This window comes from Belonocnema kinseyi, chromosome 10 (assembly GCF_010883055.1).
Source record: "Belonocnema kinseyi isolate 2016_QV_RU_SX_M_011 chromosome 10, B_treatae_v1, whole genome shotgun sequence".
Classification (NCBI taxonomy): domain Eukaryota; kingdom Metazoa; phylum Arthropoda; class Insecta; order Hymenoptera; family Cynipidae; genus Belonocnema; species Belonocnema kinseyi.
The window spans coordinates 36,070,622-36,084,999 of NC_046666.1; the positions used below are offsets into that span (position 1 = coordinate 36,070,622).

General features: G+C 27.3%; 2 protein-coding genes across 2 annotated transcripts in view; one reads left to right on the plus strand and one right to left on the minus strand.

The window, feature by feature from the left end:
• LOC117181712 overlaps positions 1-4,533 on the plus strand; it is a 7,912-nt gene extending 3,379 nt beyond the window's left edge. The window contains exons 4-5 of the mRNA XM_033374649.1: positions 1,819-1,966; positions 4,227-4,533. Coding sequence (XP_033230540.1) covers positions 1,819-1,966; positions 4,227-4,359 — 281 coding nt within the window. The 3' untranslated portion in view covers positions 4,360-4,533. The remainder of the gene's footprint in view (positions 1-1,818; positions 1,967-4,226) is intronic.
• LOC117181711 overlaps positions 1-14,378 on the minus strand; it is a 235,881-nt gene that overhangs the window by 191,302 nt on the left and 30,201 nt on the right. The gene's annotated exons all lie outside the window — the stretch shown is intronic.

A 14,378-nucleotide genomic window follows, 5' to 3' on the forward strand; every position in this document is an offset into this window, starting at 1 on the left:
GAGGAATTTCATTGGCACCGTCGGAAAGAGGAGATCTTAAGCAATAAAAATATATATGTCTCAATTTTTTCTAGTGTCGAATAGTCTTAGTTATTGGCCGTTAAAAAGCAGTGTACCGGTAGTGGCGTTTTGGCCGTTTAAGGATTAAATTCGTTTAAAAACTGACTTTTTAGAAAAAAATGCAACTATTTGGTTAAAAGTTTGTCTTTTTGAGCAGAAAATTAATCTTCTTGGTTACAAATTTATCTATTTGATTAAGAATTAAAATATTTTTGAATTCCGCATTTTTCGTTAAATAGAACTGGATGAAAATGAGTTTTTTTCTGGTTAAAATTAATTTTCTACTGGAAAATTTAGGTTGAAATTAGTTATTTTAAACATTTAAAATTGAAAAAATATTAATCTACTATGGATTTTATTTGTGTATACTATTTCAATTTTACAATCGAAAGTTTTAACAAATATAGCGACATCAAAACAGGCAATTAACGATAAATTACCATAAATTTGTACGTAAAATTTGATTGAAGAACCTGGGCCCATAACCTTTTAAGGACAGCCTAGCAAAAACGTTTAGATATATATGAATTTGCTATGGATTATTTTCACGACATTTTTCTTTTTCTTAACATATTCAAAGGGTGATTCAAAAAAACATGATTTTTTTTCATGAATGCCGAATTGAAAATCTTTCCAATTGGTCTGAGAAAAAAATGCTCTCAAAAAAAAAAGCAATTCGTTTCATTTTCAAATTGTGCTAAAGGCGATTGTTTAAAGAGTTTCCAAGAAATGCGAAAATTTTTGTTTTTATAAAATACTGTATATCTTCTTTCAGTTTGAATTCTGTTTAAGACATTCGAAATATTTTTACATTTTTTTTATAACTTATGTATCATTCGCTGCTCCTTAATGAACAAATTACATTTAGCTAATTTAGATTCGACATCGAAGATCATTAAGCAATATAAAATATTTCATTTTATTTTTTCACTTATGACACACAAAAATTGTTTTTTTTTCTGATGGATTTCTGCAATAACAACAATAGCAATTTTAATTAACAAAGGAATTTTACATAGAACCAAAGGTTTTTAAAATCAGAAAACTATCTGTATAAATAAAAAATAAAAATCTGGCTTAATAATTTTTTTAACCTCTACTTTTATTATTTAAAACTTCTTTCATAAAAAATCGTAGATATTATTTTCTTTTCATAAATAATAGAATTAAAAACAACGAATATTCACTCAGTTTTCTGGATGAATATCAAATACCATTCTGCTTTTGCAGACTTTCACGATTTTTTTTTACTAGAACAATAGATCCCTTAATTAACAATTACATTTTCAGTGTCAAAACGGTTGGAAATTCAAAAATATAATTGGCGCGCTTGTTTTTATTTTCAAAATTTCCATTAATTAAAGCATTCTCTGATAAAAACACAGGCTTTATTAAAATTCTTGGATACATTTTTTGGGTGTTTGAGTATGAAAAATTATTTTTCTAATCTTTATAACAAAAGAATGTAATCCTTGAAATATGAAAACTGATTTGGGATTAAACCGCAGACAATCCCGTGGAATTTAATATAATTATATTTAAAATCAAAGAATTGATACATTATATTTATGAAAACAAACTTTTTCGCATGTTTTGATCATTATTTTAACAATTGTTTTTTGCACCATCTATAAATCTATCTATTTGCTTTTTCTTGAGACATTTTTTTTCTCAGACCATGTGGAAAGTTTTTCAAGTCGGCACTCAGCAAAATTTAAAAAAAAAAAATTAAACCCCCTAATATGAAATTAATTTTAGTAAATCATTTAACGGATGAAGATTATGAATGCACGGAGAACATGTCACCTGAAATTTGGGCATGTAAGCAGTCTATGGAATTAGAAAGTGAAGAATCATTATTCAGTGCACTTTTAGGGGAACTTAAACCCTCATTTGGAAGATGCGAGTAAGAAAAATATTTCATCACTTTTTCAATGTATTTTATTAGCAATCTTAAGATAAAAGTATCTATCATGAGACAAATTTTGAGGGGTTTTGAGACTTTCATTAATTTTATAACCCACTGAAAGTTTAATTAAGTGTCAGCAATTTTATGTTAACATTATTTTTATTAGTTTCTCAAGGCACAGGGCAAGAGATGTTTTCGACTCTCACCTTGGAACAACCGCAGTGCGCGAGTACTCAGTCGAGTATACTGCGCAATATTACGCATTCCGTTTAGAAACTGCTCAAGCGGCCCTGTCTGTTTACGATCCGAGGGTACCAATTTAGTAACAGGCGCAGTGCAAGGAAATCCCTAAAACTATTATTATATGGGATTTAGAGTTAATTATTAAACAACTTTTGCATTCCTTTACAGGTGTTCTATAATGAAAGTTTTCTTTTTGAAACTGTAAAGAAATGCGGTTTTTTATACTTGATATAGAATATTTTATAATATTTTCTATATGGTATCGAACTAAATATTAAAATAAACTTTAATTTTTTTAGTTAATGAAAAATAAATAAATTGATTTAAAGTTTTCGTTAAGATTGACAAACCTAACATATAAAGGGTGGATTTCGTGAACAAGGGGAATTCAATTTTAGTTTTTCCTAGAAATTTTTATTATTGGGAATGAATTTTTATTTAGGTGGATGAAATAAAAAGAAAACCCATAAAGGATAAAATCGAAACTGGGTCAATGTGAAATGCCAATTGAATAAAAATGTTATGAAAAATAACTTCATGTGCTTTCTTAAACATTTGTACTTTTTGGTAGAAAATTAATCTTCTGACTTAGCAATACATATTTTTCCTTGAAAATTAGGATATTTAAAATTTTTGTTCTCTGTTGATTGAAAAGTATTTTTTAATTAAAAAATCAACTATTCTTACAAATTTGTCTTTCTTATTGATTTTAATTGTTTTATAATTTTAGATTAAAATCCTTTTTAGTTGAATTTTCAAGTATATTACATTATTCGTCGGAAGTTTATATTTTTTATTTGAAAATTTAACTCATTAGTTAAAATTTTAACGTTTTTGTCAAAATTATTTTTTTTTCGATAAAGATTCATCATTTTAATTAAACATTTATCTCTGGCTGCAAATTTTACTACCTTATTGAAAATAGATTTTTTTAACTAAAAATTTAATTATTCCAGTTGAAAATTTAACTACTTTGTTGAAAATTCATTGTTTGTTGTTGTTAGAAATTAATTCATTGAAACAGAAAATTTTAATATTCTTTTTTTTGTTTTTAAATGTATCTTTTTAAGGTAAAAATTTAAATATTTGGTTGATAATTAATCTTTTTTATTTAAAATTTGAACTAAGTAGTGACAAATTTTTGCATTTTGTGATCAATTCGTACATGTTGTAGAAAATTAATCGATGTGGTTTCAAATTCATCTTTGTGGTTGAAAATTCGATAATTCCAGTTAACAATTGACCAATTTAGTTAGAAATTCATTTGTTTGGTATAAAATTGAACTATTCCAGTTAAAGGTTATTTTTTTTAAATTAAGTTGTTTAACCTAAAGTCTAACTATTCCCTTTTTGTTGAAAAAAATGTTTTCTAGAAAATTGAACTATTTCAATTAAATATTGATCACTTTAGTTAGAAATTTATGATAAAAATTAATTGGTTTAAGTTAGAATTTAACTATTCCATTTTTTGTTTGAAATGTATCTCTTTATTTTTGTAAATTCAACTATTGGTTAAAATTCTTTTACTTTAAGTTGCAAATTCAGAAACGTTGAAGATTTATGATTTTAATTGAAAATTCATCAATTTGGTTGGAAATCCGGTTTTTTTCTTTGTTCAAAATTAATTTGATTTATCTAAAGTTGAACCATTATATAATTATAGCATAACATAAAATATATTATCATTATAAAAGCGAAGCATTATATTCAGAACTGCCTAAACCGTTTTTAGTTGAAACGTATATTATTGCACAATATACTCGACTGAGTACTCACGCACTGCGACCCTTTCGAGGCAAGAATCGCAACCGCCTCTTGCCCTGCACTCCGAGTAACTGCCTTGACAACTTTCATACTCTTTAATATAATATTTTGTATAAAAAATATACTTTCAAATTATTTATAAATCGGATTATTTGTCAAATGTTTTCAGAATTGGGTCTTGTTTCATGATAGGTACATGTACCTTAACCAAATTTTTGTATGGTAAATCGAATTTGAAAATTTTTTTTAGGGAGAATCTTGAGGTGAAAAAATGTGTTTTGGGTGCCTATAAGAAATGCAGCAAAAGGTTCATCAACGTGTATAAAATTATGATTAGCCCTCCAGGATTCGCACTTGCTTGCAAAAATCTTGAAAATTTGTAATATTGTATTTTTAAAATAGGATGAAAAAATAATTTTTTTAGATTAAATAAAAAAAGATATTCTGCTCAATATGGAAATCTTATAGTTATCAATATTTGGAGAAGTTTAGGCAGATAGCTGTCTCGATGATAATATATTCATTCACTTCCATTTAATAGACAGTCGCCGAAAATATGTCACATAGATCATTTTAATTATAGCATTATTATTTATATATTTATATATAAGTGTTACCGCAGTTTGTTAAATATTCAACTTCCCTTAAAATAATAGCAATATTTGATAATATAAATTTAAATTTCATAATGATTTACGATTTTTTAGGAAAATTTACAATGGTAATTTTAAAAAATAGAGTAAGTTAATAAAAAACATTGTTTAATAATTGCATTATTTTTAATAGCCTTCAAAAAATAAAATACCTTTAAATCCTATTGTTTTTCTGTTTGCATAAAAAAGTGCAATTGTGTAAAATTTGGTTTTGATACAAATAAATTATACAATTGAGTTGAATAAGTTAGAACTTTTAACTATTAATTTGACAAATTTCGTATTTTTTTTTTAAATATTATATATTAATATATTTTGTTAAAGTTCTAATGTTTCACTCGAAAGTTTTGAAAATATAAAATTCTCAAAATTTTAAAATTGTCAACAATTTTTTATTTTTCACAGTTTATGATATTACAGAATTAAAAAATTCCCACGGTAGTAGAAAATGTCTGATACGAAAATGACTTAATTTCTGATATATCTGATATAAAATAAAAAAATTTTATTGATTTCAAATCGTAGATTTCAAATTATTTATATCTTACGGTTCAATCGTAAATCGAAAAAATAAATATGAGTAAAAAAAAACATGTTCTTCGAAACTCAGATTTGTTTCATCAAATCATTTTACAAAAAAATTTTATTTGAGAAAATATTTTTTTTTAAATTTAGATATTTTTTTTCTTTTATTGTTTATTTATGATTCAAAAAATTATTTAATTGTTCATATTTGGAAATTTTCTTTTATCGGCAGTTTTAAAATGTCAGATATATAATAATGTCTTTGAAGAACAGTAATTATTTATTTTATAAACCATTATATAAACCAGTTCACAACTTGAATACTTTTCAACAAATTATTTCCATGAAATCGACTAGCAATGAATTAAGAAGCACCATATTTAGTAGGATGCTTTGTCAGGCGCCAGAATTCATTATTTACTTTATTATTAACTTTAATTTAAAAAGATGCTTTCCCTGTGACGTTTTATTTGAAAAAATAATTGCTTATTATGAAAATGATTTTGTAAATAAATTATCAACTTGACTTGTTGTCGCCAAATATAGGTTTTTACGAAATCTACTGTCAGTGACTCAGAAAGGACCCTATTTATTAGGAGACACTGTTTATTTTCTGACAGGTAGCCAATTTCTGAATTTGTATATAAAATTGTTTGTAAAATAAACAATTATCGTTTATCAATAAAGTAACATAAGCAGAGGATTTCTTTAAGTGTTACAAACATAATTAAATGAAAAAACTAAATCTGCTGGTTGAAAATTTGAGAAAATCTGTATTTTTTAATTAAATTTATTTAAATAAAGTACAAATATCATTGCGTAACAAAGTTTTCTAATGAATTAGGTTATTTTTTAGTAACTAGAAGTCGATTTCGTAAAAAAAACTAAATCTATATGTTGGCAAATAGTCTAGTTGTGAATATATTTATAAAATTACTTATTAAATTCGTAATTATTATTTGTTTATAAAGTATTTTGAGCTAAGGATTTGTTCAAGTTACTTAAAATTAATTTCGTTGCTATAATGATACCTGCTATTTGAAAATTAATGAAAGTCTGTATTTGTTTATCAAATTTATTTAACAACCAAGCATTTCTATTAGGTATAAAAATTATTAATATTGTATACTCGAAACAAATTTTTGATAAATTTTGTTATAACTTATACCAATATTTAAAAGGTGAAATTTGGTGATATTTGAATTTTTATCAAATTTGTTGATAAATTTAAAAAATACTTTGCATTTTGAAAATGAAAAACGAACAATTGTTTTTCTGTATATTCCAAACAAAAGATTAAAAGAAATTCTCTAAGTGGTTTTAATTTCGATGAAACAATTTCGTTAATTAATTTGCTAAAAAAATAATTACATTCTTTTAAATGTTGTATCCTTTGTGATATTATTTGTAAGGAGCGTCCTCACGGATATCCATATTTATTGAATACATATAAGTTATTACGAAAAATGAAATCATTAAAAAAATTGTAATGTAAATATTGCTGTCAAATAAAAAATTAATATAAAAAATTCAAAAATCGGATCTAACCAATCTTTTTGAAATTTAATTTATTTTTATTTTTTAAAAATCCATATGTGATTTCTGAACCGACTCGAACTTGAATTTTATATTAAAGTTAATAAAATTTCGAATAAATCTGTCCAGGGCGATTTTGAAAAGAAAAATTCGATTGTTTTTTTATTCAATAAGAAAATTTAAAAAAATTTGTTTAGAAGTTTACCGGTTTTTGACAAATACTTTTATTCGTTCAATTATCCACGAAAGGTACTTATGATTAAATAAAACAAGTATTTTCTGCTGTGTCGGCCAAAAATTATACAAAAATGTGATCTACTTTTCATATTTGGTTATTTAAATAAAATTTATGATTGTTCAAACAAAGTGAAATTCCATTCTTTAAACAAATTTTTATCTTCTAAGGCGTTTTTTAAGAAAGAAAACAAGATTTTCAAATTATTAACAGCCTGTTATTTAGAAATGGCTCTGTCCTATCGACCGATAAAAATTGATCATTGTTTAAATAAACTTAATTAACAAATGCATTTTCAGCTATTTTTGAAAGTGAAAACTTGGTATTTCCAACATAACCAACTGTTAATAATTAAATTTTACTTTTTTTTAGTAACGCCGATAAAGATTTAGTATTGTTATTTTAATTTTTAATTTTATTCTCAAATATTTGTCCTTTCATTCATTTGTAAAGAAGAAATCAATGTTTATCGAAAATATCATGAAGTCATTACTAAACAAGAGGCTGTTCATACATTCAAGAAGCGCATTTTTTTGAAAAATGCCTCAGGTGATAAAAATTTGTTTCAACAATTTTTGTTAACAATGCAAATTATTGTATTATTTCTGTTTATTGATTTATTATTGTTATTTAAAATTATTGTCTGTCATGTAAGCTGCTTAAAATTCTTTAAATTAATTACTTTCACTCCATTAAGAAGAAAAAGCAAGTTTTTACCTCTACAGATGGCTAGATATGGCATTTGTTAATTAAATTTGTTTAAGCGATAATAAATTGTTATTGTCTCACGAAATCTGATCAGTGAATATTTATTTATTTATTTAAAAAACGGATCTCGCCTGTAAATTATTCAAAATTTGTGCGAATCAATTGAAAAATTGCTGCTAATCCCCATGACTTAATTTTCACTCACTTATTTATTTATAACAAATTCAATACATTTTTGAACCATTGGTTGGCAAACAAATTAGCCGGTATCTGCTTAATTTATTATGAAATTTTAGAAATTTAAATTATATTAAAATAGAATTCAAAATTCTATTTAACGTCAAATAATCAAGTTTATATACAGAATTCCTGAAAATAAAACCAAGAATCTAACGACCAAATTCGGACAACCAACACAAAATGATCGTATTATAATTTAAAAAAAATATTCCCTTCATAAAAATGTTCACTAAAATTAATCTCTGGATAAAAATAAAAAATACTATTTTATGGTGGTTGTCTAAATTTGGTTGTTAAATTCCTGGTTTTATTTTTAGGAATTCTATAAATTAACATTACTTATATGTATTTCGGATTGAATTGAAGTATTCATCAAAAACGGATACTTTTCTAAAATAAAATTTTTTTTTCATTTTTATTGCGAAGGCCATGTGAACGTAACCTCCACAATTTGTTCACTTTTTTCAAATCCAGCTTATGTTCCCACGAAACGTAATTTCGAGTTGAAAACTTGGGAAATGAAATAAGAATCGCTAAGGAACGTTTGTCTAGTTCTAAATTTTTATAATGATGAAAAAGCAACAACAACAAATTGTTAGATTTTTTCATCAATGTAACAATTTTGGGGAAAAAAGAACGCTTTTAGTGCTTCTTCTTCAATTTCCCAAATTTCAACTGGATATGGCGTTTCGTGTAAACGTAAGTTGGGTTTCAAAAAAACGTATAAATAAAATTTGAGGTTACGCTCACATGGCCTTAAATAAAAAAAAAAATATATTTTTTAAATACCCATTACAGATTAATTCAAAATTGTGTTAGCTCGAATTAACAAATAAAGTTTAAATCGGTTTAAAAATCGCTTTTGAATATGAATTTATCCAGACTTTTTTTGCCACACTATGCTGCGAATCTCGCCTTACCTCTGTATAATTATTTCGTGCTTTTTATTTTATTTTTTTATTGATCAAAATGCTGATTTATTCCATTTTTGAATAATATTTATTATAGTTATGCCATTCTATGATGATTTATTTCTTATTTTTAATAAAAACTCTGTTTATCATATTTTTATTATCATTCGTTTGGACAATTGTGCTTTTTATTAATAATCTTTATGCTTAAATAGTTTCTAGTATTTATATTTTTAATTTAAAGTAGGAACAAAATTGTTTCAAACACAAATTTTGATTATATATACGAAATACCAGTGGATGCAGTGACTCATTTAATAAATTTCATAAATATGTTTTGAGCAGCTTTTGATTGAAAACATAAATACCAGGAAATATTGAAGAATAAAGAATTTTTTATGACACGTGCCTGATTTCAGCCTTTTTTATGCCTATGAAACGGGGCTAAATCTCTGAATTTTACTCCCTCGGGAGTAAAAAGTACTTTTACTCCCTAGGGAGTGAAAAGTACTTTTACTCCCTGGGGAGGGAAAAGTGACGTCAGATGTGAATCATGAAAATTATGCATCTATGAGCTCGTATTTTACGATGATCTTGCGGTAAAAATACTCACCGTAAAAACTGTGAAGCAATTTTGGTTGCAGATAATAGAATTTTGCGGTAATTTACGGAAAGTTACCATATATAATTGATTAAATTACCTTTAATTACCAAAACTTTCCGGAAATTTCTGAAAATTGACAAAAGTTCATAGAAATGTTTAAATTGAATTTGGAATAATTTATCTGAAGTTAAAATAAATTACCTGTAATATTACCATAAATTACCAAAAAATTCATAAATTTCTGGAAATTTATCAGTGTTTAATGTGTAATTTTGGGTAGTTTATGGTTATTTAGCATATTAACCTGTAAAATTACTATAAATGACCGAAAATTGCAATAAATCTTCATAAGTTTCCGGAAGCTTATAGAATTTTTTTAATTGATCTTCTGCCAATGTATGGTAAGTTACAATAAGTTAACTGTAATATTATCATAAATTACCTAAAATTTCCGCAAATTTATAAAAATGTTTAGAGTCGAATTTTTGGTAGTATACGGTAATTTACCAAATTTACCTGTAATATTACCATACACTGACGAAAATTTTCATAAATTTCCATAAATTTTCATAAATTTATTTTCATAAATTACCTGTACTATTACCATAAAATACCAAAATTTCAGGAAATTTATCAAAATGTTTAAAATTTAATTTCGGGCAGCTTATGGTAAATTACCATATTTACTTGTAAAATAACTATAAATGAACGAAAATTTAAATAAATTTCCGGAAATTTATAGACATTTTTTGCATTCTCATCAGAGAAGACATTAGATTTGTGTAAAATTTGACCCCCCCCCCCCAGTTTTTGTCAAATGTTCACGTTTTGAGACCCCCTGAAACCGAAAAATAGGTTTTCACGAATGTGTCTGTCTGTATGTCTGCATGTCTGTCTGTATTTCAATATGTCTGTCTGTGAACACGATAACTTTCGGAAAAATTAATCTATTAGTTTTCCCTTTGACACACTCGTTTAGTGTCCTAAACTAAAGGTCAAGTTCGTTAGCCATTATTCAAAAAGTTGAACAATTTATCGTAATGACTTTTTGCTATAAATGGAAAATCATCAGAGTTAGAGCATTTTCAAAATAAAAAAAAAAAATAAAATGAACATTTTAAGCCAAACAACACATGATATGAAAAGAAGTCAAAAGAAGAAAAACTTTGCTTTTTGAAGGCCCTACAGGATCATCATAACAATTTTATTAATTTGGTCGAAAAGTTGAAAATCCCAAATTTGATCCTACCAAAAAAAAAAAATAAAAAATCCACAAATTCCATTTTTCGGTTGAACTATGCAAGATACGAAAAAAATGAAAAAGCTCAAATTACACGCACTGGAAAAAACTACAAATTCATAATGAATCACTTTTTGACACAATTTGCGAAAAAATAAACAGACTAAATGTGTGGTAAGACGTTACTCGTTACAGGAAAATGTGTAATAAAAAAATGATTTGCCTGAATAAGATCTAAAATTTTGATTTTCACATTTTTTCGATAGGGCACGTGCTTTCTACATTCACACTCTAATGAGAAGGTATTGGTTTCATACGAAAAATGACTTTCGCGGATTCCATCAAATATCGACGTTTTGAGATTGCCTCAGATAGAACAAAAAGTTTTCAGGTTGGTATCTGTCTGTCGTTGTCGTATGTATAGTGGATGTCTTTGGACCGATTAATTGAATCGAATTGGGCTTTGGCACACAGGTTTAGGGGCCAAAGATTTTTAAATTCCACGTAGGCTATTTATAGCACACGAAAATGTTAACAATTTATCTTGATGGATTTTTTGATAACAAGAAATTTATCACAGTTATGGGTTTTTCAAAATACAAAATGAAAATGAAAATTCTAAACCAATCAACGCGCGATATAAAAAAAGGTAAGAAAAGGAAAACGTTACGTTTTGAACAACTTGCAAGGTCATCATAACAGGTTTTATAATTTAGAAAAAAAATCAAAAAATCATCTTTTAATTGCACAAAAAATACTGAATTGATACATTTTCATCATAATAAGAAGGTATTGTTTTATGGGAAAACTAAGTATCGCGGATTTCTTGAAACTTTCACTTTTCGAGAATCCCTAATTCCCAAAGAAACCGGTATTACGATGACGTCTGCCTGTCGGTCTTATCATTATCGTCGTTGTCGTTGTAGTCTGTAAACACAGTAACATTTGAAGTAATTATTTTATTGAATTTCCCTTTGACACACTTTATAAGGATATGAAAAGAAAGGGCGATTTCGTTAGCGAGCTATTTGAAATAAAAATGCAATAATTTGGAGCATCTTCAAAAATTTTAAGACCACTTTTTTAAGATTTGAAATTTTCATATACTGCTGTTTATAGTACACAAAAATATGATCAATTTATCTTCATGACTTTTTTTGATAACAACAAAATTACCAGAGTTAGAGCGTTTCCAAACTTAAAAAAAAAATAATAATAGCGAAAATGACTATTCTATGTCATTCAACGCACCACATGAAAAAAAGTCCAGAAAAGAAAAATATTAGTTTTTAAAGACCTACACGATTATCATAACAACTTTTTGAATTTTGTTAACAAATCGAAAATTCAAATTTTTGTCGCACACAAATAATATATTATTACATTCTCATCATAATGAGAAGACATTAGTTTTATGTGAAAACTTTCTATCGCTAAATAATCTGAATAAATGTACTAGAAATTTGATACAGAAGTGTTAAACATAATATAGAAAAGTTAACATTTTGGACAAAATCGAGTGCGAAGCACGAGATACGTGATGAGAATGTGTTCGTTAAAGTCGAAGAAGCTTTAACAAAGGAGAATTCACAATCATCAAATTACAGTTGTCGATGTTTGGCTCGTTAACCTTGATAGGTTTGTGCACAAATGTGGGGCAAATACAAAGATCAAGCGCAAAGGGTGAGAAAAATGCAGCATCGAGCGCGAAATGAATACATCGTTGAGCGCGAAGCGCGAGAACAAATAGTCGCGCGCCCTAGGCGGGCAGATTTTGGAATTAAATTTTGGGCAATTTATTGTGAGGTACTATAAATTACCCTTAAAATGACCGTGAATCATGCTTCTTTTATTCAGAATCTAATTTGGGCTAAATTCATGACTGTATGATTGAGTGATAATGAAAATACGATAAACAGACTTTTTATTGAAAATAAAAAATAAATCTGGATGAACCCGTCATGAAGTTCTAGCCCTGCAGTTAAGATAACTCTCATACTAAATAATGGCCAACTTAAATTAATAAATAAAATCGTCTAAGAAAAAATGTATAAATTTACAATAGCTCCAGTAACAATAGGAAATGTAATGAAACTTACAAAAAAACGGACCTTAAAGTCTCATTGCCGTATGTTGAAGGTTTTTCTTAACGCCTTACGTATTCTTCAAAGAAATACAATATAAACATTTATTTTACAAATCAATATACACTTCATACTTTTTTTTTGACAAAGATACTGTTGGTAAAGAAAACTTATCTGGTTTAGTATACCTCATAAAATGTAAAATTTTGCAATAAAGTTTGAATTGATGAGACTGGCAGGAGACTCAAAACTCGTAATACCCTGCCGATGAAAAGGCACTGAAACATTTTAATAAATAAAAAAACACGGATAGCAAGAATCGAACGCGCAACCTTGCGGCTGTTAGCCGATCGCTCCACCAGGGAGCTACCGACAGTTCGAAATGCTTTCGCACCGACATTATGACCATCCGTTCGCAATATTTAATATGCAATTTTCTCGAAAATGGGTCAAAATTGCGTCTTCTTGATTTTTCAAAGAAAAGAAGAGTATAAATTAAACAAAAAAAATTAGTTCGAATTTCCGTTTTCATAATTATGTTTTTTCAAATTTAAATTTTATTTTCAAAACATAATTGAATATATTTATGAATCTAATAGATTCCTTCATTTGATTTATGATCCTTATGCAAAAACACGAAAGTTGGATTTCCTGGCTTGGTGGAACAATCGATGTTTGAAATTGAGTCCTTTCCATGCTCCCTTATCCTTCTCAAAAGCCTCAAAAGCCTTGTCTCATTTTCTGGGTAGTGCAGAATAAATATCGAAAATTGGACCGAGGATTGCGTAAACTGCGGTTAGACTTAGAGTAAAGAGAAGTGGAATTCGTCTGTGAGCTCTGAGCATTTGGCTCCCCATGACGATTTCACATACTGCATATGAGAAGGGACCATTCAGTTTGTAACGATTCCCAGACTGTGGGATGCAAAGTACACTCGAGGAGTCGATGAGAGGGAAAATCAACATATTCATATCCTCATTTCGACCTTTCAAATGACAGACGTGTGGTTTTAGAACCTACTTTCACATTTTTACACTTATAGATCCTTAAGTTCTTACTCTTTTTCTTTTTTACAATTTCACATCTTCCACTCTATCTCCATTTCATCATCAAAGGAGAGCTGAACGGTTTTCGAGGGAAAGAAATAAAACTTGAGTGAAAAACGGGGAATAGTTCTTTGAACATGAAAATCCGCATATTGAGTGAAAAGCTGATGCTTTTCACTCGATATCCAAGAGAGGTAAAAGCGAACGTATGCAAATTGTGCAACAGGTTCAAAACAAAAAGGAGATAGAAATATTTTGCGTCGATATTTTTAGCTCGAAGTTATGTCAAGGGTTAAAAAATAACGATATGGCTCAATATAACTTCACCCAATAAAGTGTCTGGTGAAATTGACCAGAACTATGGTTAAATATGACCTGACTTTTTTCTGATTAGTGCAACCAGAAATTCTGATTAAAACAATCAGAATTCTTATTACCTTAACCCTTAAACGGCCAAAACGCCACTACCAGTACACTGCTTTTCAAATTTATTTATTATCCCAAAATGCAGTTTAACCAAAAAAAAAACGTGATTTTTCATGCCTATTTTTTTGTGAACCATTTTCCAAAGCTTTTCGAGTCTGTAATTAACCTGGAATCTCACTAACCGGTGGAATAAA